General features: G+C 45.7%; 1 protein-coding gene across 5 annotated transcripts in view; it reads right to left on the reverse strand.

The window, feature by feature from the left end:
- Positions 1 to 19,983, reverse strand: part of SLC24A3 (solute carrier family 24 member 3) — a 503,791-nt gene that overhangs the window by 438,427 nt on the left and 45,381 nt on the right. For all 5 annotated transcript variants that reach the window (XM_065522715.1, XM_005568241.5, XM_015457749.4 and 2 more), the window contains exon 2: positions 2,477 to 2,605. In XM_065522715.1, the coding sequence (XP_065378787.1) occupies positions 2,477 to 2,605 (129 nt within the window). The remainder of the gene's footprint in view (positions 1 to 2,476; positions 2,606 to 19,983) is intronic.

Below are 19,983 nucleotides of genomic sequence, written 5' to 3' on the forward strand. Positions count from 1 at the left end.
TGAGATGTTTGCAATTGGGCTGGAAAGACAGGAGATACGTCCAAAGACAACTGCAAGTTCTGACCAACCTGTCCAATAGCTCTTTCTGCGATGATGGAAATGTTCTGGGACCTGTGCTGTCAACTGTGATCCAACTATTGAGTATTTGACATGTAGTTGGTGCAACTGAGAAACTGAATATTTAATTTTAGTTGGTTTGAATTCATTTGAATTGAAATTGCCATTGAATGACAACATTTAACAGCACATGTGGAGATATTTTATACCAGCAGCAGTCAGAAAAGAATGCTGCAGTCTGGGGTGGTCCAAGCGAGCTTCATGAAGCACATGGGCTCTGAGCCAGCCCTTGATGTGTTAGGATTTGAACAGAACTTCTGTTTCGGGCATGATCATCTTCCCTGTGGAATTTGGTTCTGAATCAAGGGCCCCAGAAACCAAGCCCAGTCCTTTTGGTCTGCAGGTAAGGAAATCAAGATTGTCCCTCCTGGTTCCATATTCCCTTTGGACCTGCTCTTCGCAACACGACTCAGCTTGCTTTTGCTTCCTCCCAAGTTTCTCCTAAAGCCTTTCCTCTCTTCCCTTTCCCCGTGTGCCCCCTGCCAACATGGGCAGGTCCTGGGTTTGCGTTCTTTTTATCTACCTAGACATTTTCTTTTCTATCTGTGAGGCTGAGTCATTTCCTCTCTTGGAATGACTTTTAATGCGCTTTATGCTTCTACATCTGTCACTCTGAGAAAGGCATTTCCCAATACAGAGAGCAATGCCACTCACAGAGAGACCAATCACCTGCCCCCAAAACACACCCCAGCAACAGAGAACAGAATCCCCCCATCCTTGCTGGGTCTGCATATGGCTGAACCTAATGCTCAGAGCTGGTCACCATGTCCTGTCTGATTCCGTTCTTTTCCACACCAGGAGTGACAACTGGCCTTTCTAATACTATTAGCTGATTAATACTAATCAGCTTATTAGTTGGACAAAGATGTTGAAAACTGACTACAGGACCAGATCTGTTCTTGGCCCAGAACCTGTGCCTTCCCTGCAACGCCTTTTCAGGCTAGTCCTTGGAAATCTCTGTTTTTTAGACTACACGTGGCTCAGCCCCTCAGTGGGGCATTTGACCCCTTCATACCCATTTTCATTTCTAGCTCACGTAGCTGCCCTTGTGCTGCTTCACTTTCAAGTGAAAAATGTTCCTTGTGAGCATGGAACAACAGCCACAGTAACTTTTGGATTCCCCAGCTTGAGGAACACAGACTACGTAGGATATTTTTTGGTGGTGGAGATGGAGCAGATAACCTATTTTGAATTCTTTTCAGCTTTGCTTGAAAGCTGATTGTTAAGAGTCTAAGTATGGTGGGAAGGGCACTTCCACCCATCTTCCCAACAGATCCAGACCTGCAATTCTCTGACATGTCTTCTGTACTCAACAACTTGTAGTTCTTTGGGCTGCAGCAGAGATTGTTTATATCCTTCCATGCTGACACTAAAGATGAGACAGGCCTTTGGATGGAAGATCAGTATGTCACTGAGCTCCTGGGCCCTGGACAGTGGCACACATGCGGTCAATCCCCACCAAGTAAGGACAGAAAGCCCCAGAGGACTTCGAGGTCCAAGTCAAAGTGACAAAACATGGCTACAGACCTACTCCATCCCATCGCCTGTTTTGGTACAACCTGTGAGCTAAGAATGATTTTTAAATTGATAAAGCATTATAAAAAATTATTTTAAGAATATACTACAGATGCAATATGTGGCCTGCAAAGCCTACAGTGTTTACCATCTGGCCCTTTCCAGAACAAGTTTACCAACTCCCGTCTGAACCTTCAGGGACCTCATTCATCCAGAGGGGTGCCTGTCATGTCCCTGAGGCTTGGTGGGCTGGGTCCTTACAGCCCTTCGTTCCCTTTGATCTGCTTTGTGTTTGTTTTCTTTTTCAGTTCAGTAACCTCAGAGACAAAATGTTCCATATATGTTTCTGGGGAATGGCGCAACAGATATCAAATCTAACAAACAATAAATGAAAATCCGCCTCTTCCAAGAAGATCAACATCGTGGGTGAGGATCTGGCCCAATCCCGGTGTCTCTACTGTGATAGGAACAAGGTTCCTGATTAAAAACCAGCCAGAAAGGACCCAAGCGATCAAAGCAAAGGTAACCACAAAACATCCTCACCCATCCTGCTCCTGCCTTAGTTTCTCACTTGGCAGCACCAGTCTCCACATCCGACCTCAGTACCACATCAGGAGTGTCACTGTCTCTGACTCAGCCCCAGCTCCAGTAGAAAACGAACACAGAGGTCAAAACATACCCTAATAGTCCCTCAGGATGTCACCTGAAAGTTTCTTAGGCTCCCATCCTAAACATCCTTAGAAGCTCTCTGGATTAATATTCTAAGAAAACACACAGCAGCTGCCTCTTCCTTAGCCACAAGAGAAAATGACAGCTGCTGCCCATGAGTAGCCAGCACTGTTACCTGGTTCGGTGCAGTTCTTGCCGTTCCGGAGTCCAGCATCTTCGGAAGTCAGAGTGTCGTTCACCTGCATGAGCTTCCTCCCCATCATCCACTTTCTGTCTTCCCCTATGAGGTCCATGAGGTCAAGCTCTGGGGAGACAAAGACAATAACCACACGTCATTCACAGCTGGGTTTCAGCTTCTGCTGACACTGCGTGCCCGGTGCCCCGACCAGCCATCACTTGTTCAACCCTGCCTGCACTCCCGGCCACCCTGCCTCTAGCTGCCTGATGGCTTCCTCGCCACACCAGTGGGATGACTTTGAGGTGTGTGTTCTAAACTGGATTCTAGATTCTTCCCAGTGGGATCAAGCTCCAGTTGTCTACTGTGTAACTCTCTTGATAAAGCACACTTGATCAACTGCTCCCCCTTCCCTGTCTCAATTCCCTGCTCCCAGTGACATCCTGAGAAATGTTTAACAACCAACTCTCAAAGGGGAAGAAAAGCTCTGTTTTGTAGCCACTGGCCAATTTCTGTGGTGTCAATATTCCCATTGTAGCCAATGCCTAGCTACCCACATGACATCATTGAAAATGGGGTTCAGAAGAGATGGACACAATCAGCTCCACTGAGTCAACAATAGCTGACTCCAGCCTATTGAGATCTAGCCCCTGCCAGTATCTCCTGAAACCAGCCCCCAAATGAACCACCCACCATTGAACATACTTCAGAATCTGCTTCTGGGGGTTATCAAGCGAAGACATAATTTGCCATCCCCAAAGCATAGATTCATGAGTGCCACACAGCATGTTTCCAATGAACAAGAGATGAAGGCATGAACTAGGAAATAGTAGGTTGGGAGAGTAGGTAACAGGGCTCAGGGCTGCAATGACTGTGGGGGTGGAGGTGCCAGAAGAAAGAACACAGGCTAAAGATCACACTGAAGCAGCCAGTGCAGTGCATTCTGTTTGGGGCACGCTGAGTTTGAAGAGTCTGCAGAGCACGGAATGGGAGGTATGCCACCCGTGCAAATGTGAGTGCAGGAACCTCAGGGTAAAAAGCAGAGCCACAGCAAACCTCAGGGAAATCATCAGCAACAGGGAAAGGTGAGAGGCACATGTATGGATGGGGTCTCCCGGTGGAGAAGAGGGGTCACTGGGGAGAAGGAATGGAAGAACACAATATCCTTCAGAGAGGAGACAGAGCAAAAGGATTCAGGAAGGGATTATGAATGGAAGGAAAAGAGCAAGGAAAGCAGGTGTCGTGGAAGGTAAGCAGAAAGATAATTTCAGGAAGGAAAGAGTAGCCAACAGCCTTGAACTCCATAGACAGATCAGGTAAGATGAAGGCAGAAACATAACAGGTGGGACCTGGCGTCATGGGGCCATGGAGAGACACAGACAGCAAGCCAAGCTGCCAAAGTGGCTCTTTCCGGGGGCTTGGCACTGAAGAAGGGACCTGAGGCAATGCTGCCTCTTGAGTGTCCAAACTTGCCGTGGGCAGAAAATGGATCAAAACACAAGATGTGGGCCTAACCCATGGGCCCAGTGGCCTTCACAGAAGGCCAGATGGTGCACCCAACCACACCAACACAGTGTCTGAAGTGGTCACTGAAGAGCTGGAGGGCATCCTGCCCTCTCCTCTACTTCTACAGCGATTCAGTTTCCCAAATGATTTCTCCTTTGTTACTGAACTCAAACCTCACAACGCTGCTCAAGAAAGAAAACAAGAGTGTGGACATTGCCTCTCAGGCACCTGATCACTGCTGGCTCAGGGTAGGTGCTCAGTAGGTATGCATTGAAATAATTATTCCCACTTTATAAGTGGAGAAAGTGAGACTCATGGAAGTGTCTGGAAATCACAATGCCTGTGGGCACCTCACCTAAGCTAACATGATGCACATAATATCAGTAGCTCATGAACTGAGGTCTTCCTCAAACACCGACCCTGCTTCCACGTGTAAATTTAGCAAGATATCAAATTACAGTTTATGCATACCATCCAGGAGAGCCCCCCAGGTTTTTTCCCCAAAAAATGGAGGAAGAATGTGGAGTCTAATGAAAAGAAACAATAATTTCAGACTCTTGAAATACAAAATTCTACATGGCGGCCACATGTATCAGCTTAGCCCAAATTATGAGGACAATATCGAAGATAATTCAAGGTTAAAGGAAGGCATTTGTGTAGTCTGGATAACCTGAATGGTGGATTCTTATGATTAAGAATAGTGATGAATAGAGGCAAAAAAATTTCAAAGCCTCACGAAGAAACGATAAGGTTAGTAGCCTTAAACTCCCATATTATCACAAATAATCTGAAAGTGTGGAGAAGGGCATCTCCTCGGTCTCAGACTGGGTTTCCCTAGATGCAGCCCCTGAGAGAAGGATTTGAGAGCAGGTGGTTTATACGGGAGGTGATCCCAAGAAGAATCAGTAGAAGAGCAGAGTAGGACAGGAAACGCTAATAGTAGGTGCATTTTAAGTCAGTTGCCAATATGAATAACTAGAAACTGACCTCTCTGGAAAGCTCTGGGGACCACTGTAGACAAGCATCTCGGACACCTAAGAGGTGAGGAAGCTTGGGTATTCATCCAGCTACTCCTGGTCTAACATTGGTTGAAGCTGATGAAAGAGGACATAATCCCCCAGCCATTTCCAATCTGCCACATGGAGGTCCAAGGTGATGCCCAGAAAAAGGCCTTGGGCAATGAGAGGCAGGTGCTAGAAGCTGCACTGTACCAGATGGCACTGAAGAGATCAGAACCGAGTAATATATGTTGAGCACCACAACATCTGCCCATCTACGCAGTACCTAAAGAGAGAGTCATGTTGTGGCCAGCAGCGTGGCTATTCCATTGTTCTTATAATCTGGGTCAAGGAGACATGCTTTGTGGTACTGTAATCTTAATGTTCAGGAAGACCCCAAAGATTTAAAAAGAAGCAGGAGTATCCCTTCCAATGACTTCCAAGTTGCTTCATATGCCAAGTTTCCATGGTTCTGTAACTCTGAGAGAAAAGCTGATACCAATTAAGAGATGTAAAAATAAAGCCAGCTATTGTAGCAGAAAATTAGAGGATTTTTAAACATAATGATTCAATATCTTCAGGAATTAGACTCTTAAGGCAGCACCTCTGGATTCCAAAATGTGCAAACTTTTATCTCAATAAAAATGTATTTGACCACTGAGGGCTGACATAACAACACAGAGACCAGAGTCTGAGAAAAAAATGATGAAGCAATACATTGCATCCGTTTCCTTCCCACAGAGAACCAAGTTTGACAATATTATAGCACAGTTCATCTGTTCTCGCAAAACTCCTACTGAGCTAGGAAGAGGCAGTTGGTTCTGGGGTCACTTTACCTTTAGAGTACATAAGTCAGAGGATAAGCGATTTGCTAAGATCAGAGTCAATCCATGGCTACATCAACCATCATTTCATAGTTAGCATGGCTTCTATTCACTGAATGTCTGTGATGTGCAGAAATCTTTCCATTCTTCACCATGTTTCATCTTCATGGACGAAAGCCCTACATGGAAATACTAGTTCCTTTCTGTAAATAAGGAAATTGATGGACAGAGAGGTTAAATATCTTGCCCAAGGTCACACAGTGAGGAAGTAGCAGGATGAGGATTTGAACCCAGGTCTAGTGACCTCAAAGGACAAATTCTTGGTAGATCCTGGGATAGGATGAAATCCATCCTGGTTTCATTATACAGCTATAGTAAAGTAGCTCAATAATGTAGCCTGCACCTTATAACAGGTTAGCAATGAAGAGGTAAATAAGTCTCACTGGACTTATTTCAAAGAGGTTATTTCCCTAGAAGTTACAGTCATGCACCGCAAAGTGACATTTCTGTCAGCGTTGGAAGGCATATATGATAGTGGTCAACTTTTTTTTTTTTTTTTTTTTGGTCTGGCTCTGTTGCCCAGGCTGGAGTGCAATGGTGCATTGCACCCTCAAACTCCGAGGCTCACATGATCCTCCCACCTCAGCCTCCTCAGTATCTAGGACTACAGGTGCATGCCACCACATTCAGCTAATTTTATTATTTTTTGTAGAGACAGAGTCTCCCTATGTTGCCCAGGCTGGTCTCAAACTTCTGGCCTCAAGTGATCCTCCCACCTTGACCTCCCAAAGTGCTGGGATTATACACATGAGCCAGCACAGTCAGCCCCATAAGATTTTAACACCATATTTTTACTGTCCCTTTGCTGTATTTAGATATGTTTAAATATACAAATACTTACCACTGTGTTACAATTGCCACAGTATTCAGTACAGTCAGTCAAGTGCTGTACAGGTTTGCAGCCTAGGAGCAATAGGCTATATCATCCAGGTTTATGTAAATACACTCTACAGTGTTGGTACAAGAACAAAATCACCTAACAATGCATTTCTCAGAACATATCCCCACTGTTAAGGGACATGTGATTGAATTAGGAACAGCAGTGAGGCAGGAGCCTCCCCCATGAAAGGTTTACAAACGAAGGACTAAAGTCCCACTGGGTGCAACTCACTCTGCTCTGTGTGATTTCCTAGAGACCAGGCTGGTCGCACGCATTATGACATGGAGGGCTATCTTCTTGCACTTAGGGAGGCGGGTTAGAGGGTGGGCAGCTGGGAAGCCTTGGAGGGTGAGAAGGTGAAGGGGATACGGAGAGGCGCCCACACTGGCTGTCCTCCCTGCTCTCCCCTCGCTCACCTCCCCAGCTTCCTTGGACTTCTCCGCTACAGCAAAGAGGCCGCTCTGCAAAGCTACACTTGAGCAATGTCAACAAAAACACTTGGCCCCTGTCCATGGCATTCTTGGCTCCTCATCTGCCAGGCCCTGGAAGTTGCATGTTGGCCTAATTAGTCAGGGGAGGGGTAGGGGATGAAGAGAGGAGGCAGCAGGCTCACATGTCACATGTCACGAGTGGAGGCAGCCTGCAGGACTGCAGGCTCTGAGAAGAGGGGACAGGAGTGGGCTGTCGGGATAGCACGGGATGCTGGCTGGAAGGGGAGGAAATCAAGCTCTCAACTCAAGAAGCAAGCGCATGCACTAAGGAAGGACACAAAGTGAGGCTGGATGCCAAGTTTCCATTACAGAGCTATGTGCTCACCCTTTTGTGCTCTCTTCCCTCCCTTCCCCTACCTCCCTCCTCCCCACAACTGGGGCTTAGAGAGCCCAAGGATTTCTGACACCAAGAATGGATCTCCCTGCGTGCCCCCTGACAAACAGCCTTGACTCACAGCCTTCACCCTAACACTGTCTCCTATGTGAACCTTGTCCCATAGGGCTTGCAACCCTTCCAAACACCAGCCCCAGGCCTGGTGGAGAGGTGGGGCTGCCTGCTCTCTGATGGGAGAATTAACTCCTTCAGACACCTTGGCAGCAGCAGATGAGGAAGTTTGCTGCGTCACCAGCAAAATTATCTTTTATGCCCCACATTATGTGCCAAGCACCCTTCCTGTACCATCTCACTCCATCCTCTTGCAGGGAATGCTGATGGGGATAAGCAGCCAAGCCAGGACCCTAGGCCACAGCTGACTGCAAAGCTCAGTTATGTGTTTCTCACCTGTCCCAGAGCTCCAGGAGCCCAGGGAAGTGGTCTTCGGGGCATAGCAGCTCTTTTGGAGGGGAGGTATTAACTCTCCCCTCCCTGTGAACTGGAATACGGCTTTTCTTTTTGGAAACTGGGATGCAGAGAACCATCCAGCTGAAACGCTCAGCCAGCCATGGCAACAGCTTCCCATTTGCAGATGAAGAAACTGAGTCTTGTAAAGCCTCATACAACACTGGAGAAAGAATGTCTGGAACACTCAGTTAATGGCACAAGAAACAGCCAAGGGCGGCAGCACTAACTCAGGCTCTCTATGCTGGTTTGGTGCTCTTCACTAAGGCTATAAATACCCCACCCTACAGTTTACACAGCTGCCTCCACTCTGTACACCCCAGGTCTTCACCCCGGGGTTGGAGGTCAGGTTTGCATAAGCCCGCAGCAAGCGGACGCCTTCTGCAGACTCAAGTGAGCAGCACTGCTCTCCAAATGACCCCTTTCCTGCCCCTCCCCCTAAAGTCTCAGAAGGATGAGCCTCATCCTCTGTGGGTGAAGAGGGGAGCAGTAGAGGCCCTGGCTTCGTACAGGTGGATTTTTCTCATGGGTTTTCCAGCTGAAGCAAGAGCTTCCCTATGCTTTTGTTCATGGTCCTTGGAAAGGAGCACCAATTGTGGAGAGGTTGCAGTCCTCCAAACGAAGCTCTCCTAACCCAGCAGGACAGGAGGAAGCTGGAGGCTAAAAGGGCCACACATTCATTGCCCTCAATGGCCTCAAAGCTTCCAGAAAGTCAGAGAAGGGAAGATCCAGAGAAGGTGTCTGGGAGAAGATCTCCAAGCCATGGGAGGTGATAGGTTCTGTTTAAATTCTCTTCCATGAGCTGTTTCCACAGCCTGTCCAATGGGCAAGAGGATGCTGAGAACACCCCCTTGGCCTGGGTCGAGGTCTCCCACTAATGTCCCCAACTCAGCGACGGCAATTACAGGCATCAACTCTTACCTGGATGTAAATTTCTTGCCAGTGTCAAGGCGCTACACCTCCACTCCAAGAGGAAACCCAGGTTGAAAGTTGAGCCTTTTCAGTCCCTCCAATAGGACAGGCCTCCCTTTAACCCAGAGGGGAAGAGGGAAGAAGGTGACCCCAGTCACCTGCCCACTTGAGGCAGGGCACTTCGTGCCTAAGGTCAGGGCACCAGCATGGTCAGGTTCTGGTGAGGGTCCTCTTCTGAATTGCATACTGATATATTCTTGTATCCTTACGTGGCAGAAAAAGAGCTACAGAGCTCACTAGGGTCCCTTTAGCAAGGGTACTAATCCCATTCTTGGGATGTGGTGGATGTATTCTGGTCTCATGAACTAATTACTTCTCAATTGGGAGTTAGGATTTCGATATATGAATTTGACACCAACATTCCATACTTTGTAAGAGGAAACCCCATATTGGACATTTTATGTGTGTGAGTGTGGGAGAGAGAGAGAGTTAGAGGGGGAGGGGGAGGGGGAGAAAAAGGGGTGGAAGAAGAGGGACATGATCATGCAATCTTTTTATACCATGCACGTGTCCATTGATTGTCTTTTGGCAAAGAAGTTTTTAAAACTGTTGAACTTAGAGATGAATTATGCATTTCTCTCTCATAAAAAGACAAGTGCTATAATTATGCTAACCTTTTCTGGGAAGACATGGTCACCAGCTAACTAAGTGTGCACCTAGCAGATATTTTCAGAAAACACACTGCCCCTCATGTCTGCTTTTGCTCCACATCCCTCAAGGTGACCTTTAACAACCAGTGAAAGAGTAGAAGCTTTCCTTAAAAAATTTGCTCTATGGACAGAGCATTTTGAAAATAAATATCAAAACTTTGTATGTCTTCATATGATAAATTATATCAAGAAAATGATAAAAATCAGTGCATTCTAAAAACATGTATATGTTCCACTTAAAAATTTGGAATCAAAATTATATAACCTGATTTTCAAATTCCAAAACAAAGAGCTTCAATGACTTTTATTAGAAATTTGAAATTAAAATTCAATGTCTTTTAAAAAATGGATTTTTATAAATCCATTTATTAGAAATATATAAATGCAACACCTTCTGAAAAGCTGCAAGATTAATCTACTGAAGTCAGAAAAGATGGGAAGATACTAACAACAGTCTTTGGGTAATTGGTGAATGAAATTGAAAATTTAGTATCTTGATTTAGTAGTTATAGCTCATAATGCTTTTCTTCCATTTGGATCCATACATCTTGGGGAATTATCTATTACAAGTAGGACAGCCATTAAACTTCAAAATTCAAATAAACTGAACCTTAAATTAAAATAAGCAGACCTTCTGTTAGCTGTATCTCAAAGTGTGGAACTAATATTTTCAAAAATGGTTAAGTATATTCTATCATGTTTTCTCAATAAGATACTACTCATAAAGATAACAACATTAACATCATCATAGTTTAGAAAACTCCACATTTTGTTCTGTTAAAATATAAGTAATATATTTTAAATGGTTTATTTCATCGCTATTTTATTCCTATTACATTTATTTTTCATTGTATTTAAAAATCTGGGGCAGATCCAGGTTTTATGGGACCTGAAGTTTATGTAATATTGAGACCACTCTTTTAAATATAAAATATTTACAAATACAAAGATAGGTATAAGGCTTAAAAATGATATCTCATTATACATATATATATACATAATATATATTACAGTATTTCTTAAACATAATTTCTAAAAAAATACATACTTTCCTAAGGATCACAGTTTTAGATGACATAGTCCATTCCAGCTGTACATATGCCTTGCTTCGGGCTCTGCTGATATACTCCGAATACTTGTATTTTTCATACATCTAATATATTTGCCCCTGCAAACCTGCCTGATGTGTTTCTTCAGTTCTCTTTAAAACTCACTTTTTTGTTTCCAGTTGAGTACAACTTGACAACTCTACATCACTTGGCTCCTCAAAATCACTGCCATTTCCATCCTTTGTGATTGGATAAACAGTCCAATTTATTCGTGAGTATGAGTATAAAATTGTCTGCTGCTTTCTCTCAGGCTGTCTTGGCTCTGCCATTATAGAACAGGGCAGGAAACTAGTCTTTCCTTAATTCTGGGCTTTTCTTAATTCATGCCTAGAGTATAAATATCACCAGTGAGTCAGGCAGAGGGGAGAGAAATGCAGTGATTTCTTCTCCACAATCCTGACTGGAACACCTTTCTTCAAAGATACCAAGTATCGGGACTCTCTAGGAGGTGAGGAGAAGGAGGAGGAGCTACCATGTGAACAGTGAGAAAGCACATTTCATCTGCACACAGAGTAGTAAGAAATGTGTCTCCAAACAATTATTACATTGCAGTTATCCAAGTATGATTTTTATTTCCCCCATTAGACTATAAGCTTCCTGATGACATCATTTTTTTTTTCTTATTGGCCCCAGTACTTGCACAGAGAGATTCAATAAAACTCCACTGGGAAATTTAAAGTGTTAACTACACTGCAAGTTTGGTGCCGGCACTTCTCCCTCCCAGCATCCCCTCTCCCTTAGTTAGAACCAACCTCAGATTTTCATTTTAGGAGAGACCCCTCCCTCCTTCCAAGTCTACCTGTTCTGGGAGGAAACTCCACCCACCCACCGCACCACCAGCAAAGATGCTGCCTGAACTAAAGGCCCAAGTCCAATATCCTATAGGCCATAATGATTGGTTCTGAGAGGTGCCTGTAACTGAACCAGGCCAATCAAAGCAGAGCCCCCAGAAAGAGACTCACCTACTCTGTCCTAGTGACCTTGAACCTGGAAGGCTGAGTTCTCCTGGAAGGAGAACCTGGAGGCTGAGAGTCTGCAGACAGCACACAAAGGTGAGTACACCCAGACCAAAGGGCAGAGATAGGCAAGGTCCTGATGTCATCACATTTCAGCCCCTGATACCTGAAGCCAGACTAATCATAAACTTTTCGATTCCATGTTGCAATGTATTCCCTTTTTAACCTGAGCCAGATTGGGTTGGCTTTTTTCTAAGAGCAACTGAGAAGCTCATAGCTGATACGTGCTTCTACTTTTTAAAAAAATTCCCATCCTATGGAAAGTCTGATGAAATCCCAGACAGAACCCCAGTAGCGTCTTCCCCAGCCCTTCCTGGCTTCATCCTGTGTTCATCATAGTGCACTGTTGAGCAGAGAGCTATTTCTTTTCTTTGCATGAATGTCCCTCGCCATGCCATGAACACAGAGCCTCTCAAGTGGCTTCTATGAATCAGAGTAACAAAGCTCTAATTCACAATTCTAAATTGTGAATTAAGATGGCTATGGGACAAAAAAGGTTCAAGTACAAGCTACAAGGGGAGAAGGCTGGCCACTGATGGTGGAACAAGATAGTTGACACCTAGCCCCCCAAAATACCTGGCTAGCCTGGGCCAACTGACAGCACAGGTTGGCTCAGCCACACAAACAAAAGCCTCAAATGTCATTGTAGTAGTGCAGTAATGCTTTACGTTGTAACATAGTGTTTGCAACCTTGAAAGGTGTCCTGGTTTGGGTTTTCCAAAAGCCAAGTCTGAGACAAAGACTTGGGTGCAAGTAGTTTATTCTGGAGAGAATCTCAGGAAACAGTGAAAGAAAGTGGAAAGCAAGACAGGGAAAGGGGAAAATGCATTACAGAGGTTGCTGCCACTCGTGACAAGAGCAGGATCCCTCTGGAAGCTCAGACATGCATTCGGAATGCTTCCCCAAATTGTCCAAGTGAAGAATGAGGCTGTGGCTTCCATGCCTCACTGGATGAGGCTTGCTCCAGGAGAACAAACTCCCCAGAGTCCAGGCTGCATTTTTTCTTTTCTTTTTCTTTTCTTTTTTTTTTTTTTTTTTTGAGGTGGAGTCTCGCTCTGTCACCCAGGCTGGAGTGCAGTGGCACGATCTCAGCTCACTGCAACCTCTGCCTCCCGGGTTCAAGCAATTCTCCTGCCTCAGCCTCTTGAGTAGCTGGGACTACAGGTGCATGCCACCACACCCAACTAATTTTTCTTTTGTATTTTAGTAGAGACAGGTTTTCACCATGTTGCCCAGGCTGGTCACGAACTCCTGAGCTCAGGCAATCCACCCGCCTCGGCTTCCCAAAGTGCTGGGCAGACTGCACTTTTGAGTGAGTCAGGCTGACTCCCACCTCTCAGGAAGACCCTGAGCCAGGAAGCAGAGAGACACATAGCCTATGCTTGGGGCAATGGTGTATTGCAATGGGAGTCTAAGCTTACACTGAACTGCCCATGGCGCCTGAGGCTGGCACCAGAGGAGAGCCGAGGGGTTGCCTTGAGGGACACCAAGTGATACCAGCCCTGAAGGTAACCTTGACCTCATCTTGGAAACAATGTCTCTTAAAACAAGTGGGAAGATGTGTTTGGTCTAGAGCCATAGAAGTAAGAATTTTTTGGGGGGTGGGTCTTGCTTTGTCACTCAGGCTGGAGTGTAGTGGTGGAAATTAGCTAGCTGGAACTATAGACGTGCACCACCACACTAAGTTTTTTTTTTTTTTTTTTTTTTTTAAGAGATGGAATTTCACGATGTTGCCCAGGCTAGTCTTGAACTCCTGTCTTAACCTCCCAAGTCACTGGGATTAAAAGTCTGAGCCACCACCACCCCTGGCCCATAGATTTTCTGCTAATGTTTCTCTCTTCTCCTTTCACCATTGGAACTTGACACCAGAACTAAAATATCCTCTCGGTGCCTCACAGTGAGAAAGACAGAACTGAGGGGAGGACAGGAAGTGAAGCTTTTGTTTAAACACAAAGCCACTTTATTCTTCTCACTTTTTCCTATTCTTTGGCCCATTGCTTGCAACTTTCCAAGTTGGAAACTGAAACCAGCAATAGGAGAATAGCAAGGTTGAATGGAAAGAAAGATAGATCCATGCTTTCTCAGTTTCAGCCCAGAGTCTGAGATCCACTGATAGGTAAGAGAAGGCAGGGAAAGGAGAGAAGATGTGGCTCAGTCAGACCAGGACAGGCTGATGCAAGCCGAACTTTCCTGGCCACCACCTGCTCCTGAGAAACAGGGAGGCTTGCTTTGCATATTTCAGCCAGAGAGCAATGCCTCTCTCACTCTCATCCCTAGTGAACCCCTCTATTTCTAATTGACTAGGCATTTGCCTAAATAATTAGGCTTTGTTTATTTTTCAGACTCCTGACAAGGAGCACTGGTACCTAAGTGCAGATTTCCAATAACTTTCCCCCTTGAAAACAAGCAATATTCAGCATGTAGGTTTGGCTGTGTGCCCCTAGCTGAGGGCTCCTGTCCCACTCTCCACAGTTTGCTCCTTGCATGGCTTTCTGTGTCCTTCTCTCCAGCCCATACTCTCTCTCCAAAGCCACATGAGACTGTTGCCTTCTCAATGCTGTGAGCTACCCTGCTCATCACAGCCACTATCAGCCAAGGTCAGCATGTCCTCTGATGGGAAGCCAGAAAGAAAATCCTTTTCCATTGTTTCTAAAAGTGAAGGAAACAGGAACAAAGGTGGGGGGATCAACAGAAGAACACACACACACACATACACACACACACACACAAAGTGTGTGGGGTGGGTGATGGACCGAGGGATTCTAGGAACAAAGGAGCGTGTCCGTCTCTTCTGGAATCCCATATGGTCACTCCATGGCAGAAGGATGAGGGGGTGGTGAAAGGGCAAATGGCTCAGGGCAAATATTGTGACTATAAAGACTATAAAGACACACACAGCTTTGTCAGTGCCCAGTACACAATCTCACAAAGGGTAGACACCTCTGAAGTCAGAGCTGTATTACATTCAGAAATAATTGTAGTAGCAAGAGCAGTAGTTATTGTAAAGTGGGTGGGATTAGTAAATGTCCCCATCATAGATACCGCAGACATTGTCCTTTTCTCAAGATCCCTTCCACCAGTTCCCACTGAGTAGCAGCAGAAAGTTATGGAGAAAGGGGAGAAGGGGTGGCCTGACTTTACCTTAGTTCCAGGGATGGGCCATCATCATTGTAGCATAATTGGGGGTATTAGCATACGGCATCTCCCTGGCCAAAGGGACTGGTTCGGGAAGAGGTAAGTGGCCAGTGAGGTGGTAGGGGAGGTTTACTGGTGGCTTCTGAGAATAAAGGCCTCTCACTTTTCAGAGGGAGCTACTGATGTCCTATTTCTCTTTCTCTTTCTGTGTATAGAGGCAATGCTTGCAACTGCTGCAGCCATTTTGCCACCATGGAGGAAGCTTCTTTGGGAATGATGCTAACATCAGGAAGGGAGGGAAAGGAGAAAACAACACTGGGTCCTTCATGACATCACTGTCCCATTGATCCTACCTGCCTTGACACCCACACTCCCTGCAGAAACAGCTGCTGATAAATCTCCCAATGCATCAAGCATTTTGCGTTTTTTATTTTTGACAGCATGAAGCCTCATGACTTGTATGTCAGATTAAGCCTTTTGTTAAGAAGATATAAGCGCTGTCATGAGAAACACCAGACTTTGGTTTAAATTACTGCTCTGCAACTTTCTGACCCACGTGGCCTCATGAATGCATAAACTTCTTCCTGGAAGCAGGCTCTAGGTGTGGACTATTTCATAGACGAGCCTGCTTGGACACAAAGATTTTTATGAAGGTCAGTGAGGCAGGGCACAATGCCTCACGCCTGTAATCCCAGCACTCTGGGAGGCTGAGGTGGAAAGATCGCTTGAGGCCAGGAGTTCAAGACCAGCCTGGACAATACAGCAAAACACCATCTTTACAAAAAATAATAATAACAAAATAGCTGGACATGGTGGTGCACACCAGCTACTCAGGAGGCTGAAGGGGGAGGCCACTTGAGCCCAGGAGTTCAAAGCCACAGTGAGCCGTGATCACGTCACACCACTGCACTCTAGCCTGGATGAGAGTGACACCTTGTCTCTAAAAGTGAAGTAAAATATAAAACTGGGACAATGAATGCTCACCACAAAGACCCCATCCTCCTTCTCAGGGGTCCACTGTCCATCACATCACATCATGTCTCCACCAGGGCAGCCTGTCAGCCAGGTCTAGTGCCCCTCAGCTCTAAACTGCAGTAGAGAGGGAGGACAGACCAGAATGAGGAGTCTCTGGAATAAATTCCCATCTTTCCAAGGTGATTCCTTGCATCAGAGAGGTTCAGTGAAGCCAGGAAAGGCACTGTGAATGGTGGTGTCTGATTTGCAAGGCAGCTCGAAGCAAGGGTTGAGCCTCATGAGGAGGGGCTGGGACTTCTGAGGGGCTGTAGAAAGTCTTCATTACCATCTTCTGCTTCCAAGGCCACCCTGATTCGGTTTCCAATTAGAAACACATTGAATCTGTGACTCGAGCTGATCCCGTCCTCTCCAGTGACAAGCTGTCTACCGCCAGATGATAAACAGGAAGTCACTGAGTAAGAGGAACGTGTCTGTCCATGCCAGAGGGGGTTACCTAACTTGGGCAGGCAGAGCTCCAGTAACCACATCTCATACTGCGAATGATGCCTATGGCAATGATGTCTCGCAGGCCTTCTGCAAAGGGTGGCAGAGGAGGACACCAGTCTCATAGCCTCAACCTTTTTTGGGAAGCAGTAAACCAAAACATGCTCTTCTATAGAGACAAGTGCAGCAGCTCTTTTCATAAATTCATGCAGAGGATGCACACATTGAGAATGGAGAAATTGTATCTCGAGTTCTTTCATTTTCAGTTCAGTGTTACTTTACAATAACTGCTGCTCTTGCTACTATTATTATTTCTAAATACAACACAGCTCTAACTTCAGCAGTGCTTACCCTCAGGGAGATTATGTGCTGGACACTGGCAAGGGAGTATGTGTACTAGGAGTCATAATACTTGACATCCTGGGTATGCTGACCTCATGCCAGGCATGGTTTTGTGCACTTTTCTTTTTTCACCTCAACACTTTACTTACTTTTACAACAGGTTTGAGAGCTGGGTGTTGTTATCTTCACTTCCGAAATAAGAAATCAATAGCTCAGAATTGAGTCCAGCAACTTGCCAAAGGTCCCAGGCTACTTGTCATCTCTGCATAGGACTATACTGCAGGCAACAATTAGCCCAATGTCAGCCTTAGGACCATCCTAGCAAAATAAAGGTGATCTTGAATATAATGGGGAAAAAAGAGAAAAGAAAAAATAACAATGATGAAGGTGATTATCTCAGGTTCACAGGCTGTGCAGCAGCAGAGCTGGGCCTGGCATCCACCTTCCAGCTCCCACTCCAGAGATCTTCCCTGAATATTTTGCTACCTTAATCTCAGGGCACACGGATTTCTTCCTTGGCTTCACTAACATGCTATTTATCTGGCATGATCTTCCCCTCAATGTTTCCATCTGAGACATGGGAGGGAGAGACCCACTTTGTTAAAAGGGAAACACGACAGGAACATCAAAAAGAGATGTTCCCATAGCAAAGGGGGGAAAAACTATAAATAGAGTGAAATGTTAATGGTGAAATCCTGGTGGTGGGTATCTGAGTATTCACCATCTAATTATTTTGATGTTTCTGTACGGTTGAACATTTTCATATACAATGTTGGGGGAGAAACAGTGTTTCCAATATCTCAGTGGTACATTAATATTGATAACAACCTCTTGTAGTTTCTGAGGGTGATAAGAAGAAAGATCAATGCAACAGCAAGGGCTATGGTCAAGCTCGATGTGTTCCAAGAACCCCTCCCGGGGTGGCCGTGACTGGCTGCCGTGTAGCCACTGTGTTGTCACATCACCTTGCCTGGTCACCAACCTTCAGGTGTCGCTGCCACTCAGCAGTGCTCCGCTTCTGAAACTGTTTCTACTGTGATTAAAGGCCTCTGGGCCTGAACTGTCACCAGCAGAGTGACATGGTGCCAACACAGTGGCCAGGCACATGACAAACATCCATTGTTGACAAGACAACGTCCTGGGGGTGTCAGGCGGGTGGAAACAGCCCATTCCGGAAAGAAGTCTCCTGCGTGCTGGATCCTTTACTCCCGAGACATCTGTACAGCAGAGTCAGAGCATCCCAGCACCTCAGTGTCTCTCAAGCTGCACACTTGTTTCATTTCCTCTTCCAGAGCTGCAGTGTGACTTATCTTCTCATCAGAGGGGCTTGGAGGGCTTCTCCTACGTAGCAAAGCCATACCAGCAAGATGTCCTCCTGGGAGATCCATGAAATAACTTGGCTCAGAAGCAAATTCTCTCTGAGCGGCTCTATTTTCAATCCTTCCTCGAGATATCGCTATTACTAGAAAACTTACCTGGCTCTAATTTAATTGTGAAACAAGGCTTGTCCCTGCGCTAATATTAAAATGGAAATCTTCTAGTGAAATGACTCATTTCTCTGGTGAATTATTGCCAGAAGGAGATAGGGCCTGAATGCAATTTGCTTAAGTGTCTCACAAACCGCTCTGATTCCTGAAGACACCGATCTTATCTTGTGCTTGATCGACCCTGCACAAGCTCGCTCTCTGCTGCTTGTTCTCTGGAGTTCTCTGAAAAGTCAGTTCTTAGTGGAAAAGCCACAGGAAAACGTTCACTCTTATATCTGCTTCATCATTATAGTTTCTTTCTTTCTTTCTTTCTTTCTTTCTTTCTTTCTTTCTTTCTTTCTTTCTTTCTTTCTTTCTTTCTTTTTTTTTTTTGAGACAGAGTCTCACTCTGTCACACAGGCTGGAGTGCAGTGGCACCATCTCAGCTCACTGCAACCTCCACCTCCTGGATTCAAGCAATTCTTCCACCTCAGCCTCCCAAGTAGCTGGGTAAAATGGGCGCTTGCACCACGACCAGCTAATTTTGTATTTTTAGTAGAGATGGGGTTTCACCATATTGGTCACGTTGGTCTTGAACTGCTGACCTCGTGATTTGCCCACCTCGGCCTCCCAAAGTGCTAGGATTACAGGCGTGAGCCACCGCCCCCGCCATCATTATAGTTTCTATCACTATTCCTCTGCATTTCTAATTATCATCTAAAAAGATGCCCAGTACCCAAAGAAGTTTGCTTTTGCCCAGTTTTCTGGAAAAATGTTCAGGGTGGCTTTTTACCAAAAGCCCTCTTCCCCTTGCCTTTGCCCAAAGCCTGAAATGGGGAAGAAGAGTTCATGGGGTGGGAAGAAGAGCTGTGAGGGCAGAGGCAGCAAAGGCGCCAGCCTCCAGGAGCTTGCAGCTGGGCCTCCCCAGGACGGCGGTGCTTGTATCAGTTGTTTAAATGAAAACAGGTGAAAAGGGAGGTAAGGCAGTTTAGGAACAGCATTCCAAACAGGAAACTACCTAAGTGCAGGTGCTGCAGAATACAGAGGTGGATAGGGGCTCACAGCCCCAGGACTGAGACTCTTACCAGCCTTTAAGAAGCAGGTGAGCTGGGCACAGTGGCACATGTGCCTGTAGTTCCAGCTACTCAGGAGACTGAGGTGAGAGGATGGCTTGTGTGCAGGAGTTTGAGGCTGCTGTTAGCTATGATCTCCCCACTGCATTTTAGCCTGGACAACAGAAGGAGACCCTATCTCTGAAAATATAAAAATAAAAAGAAGCAGAAGAAGGAGTAAACAGGAAAGACTCAACCTCCCAAAGGAAAGACACACCATATCCAGGAGTTTGGGAGATGTTTTGGTTGGATTTGATTTTTATGGACATGAACACACTCTGGTTCTTGCAGGGGACAAGCTGCTCTGAAAAGAGAGATAAGTGAGACTTCTGAATTTCCCTCCAGCACCCAGAAAAAGGTAGGAAACATAACAGGCATTCTTAATTAATTCCTGCAGGAGAACTAAGGTAAAAAGACGCTTCTTGACATCATCCTCAGCCCCCTCCTCGGAAGTACAACTGGAGGCCAAGATTTGTGTTTTGACATTGAGCATTTTGGTGATCCAAAGGCACCTCCCTGGTCTCCCATTGGACCATAAAGATATGAGAAACCCAAGCACCTGTTCTTGGCTGACCCCGACTGGGAATTTACTGCCCATTCTCCTGGGCCTGATGCTCAGCAGGGCCAGTCTCAGCGAGGTCAATCGTCCG

Source organism: Macaca fascicularis, chromosome 10, assembly GCF_037993035.2.
Source record: "Macaca fascicularis isolate 582-1 chromosome 10, T2T-MFA8v1.1".
NCBI classification, from domain to species: domain Eukaryota; kingdom Metazoa; phylum Chordata; class Mammalia; order Primates; family Cercopithecidae; genus Macaca; species Macaca fascicularis.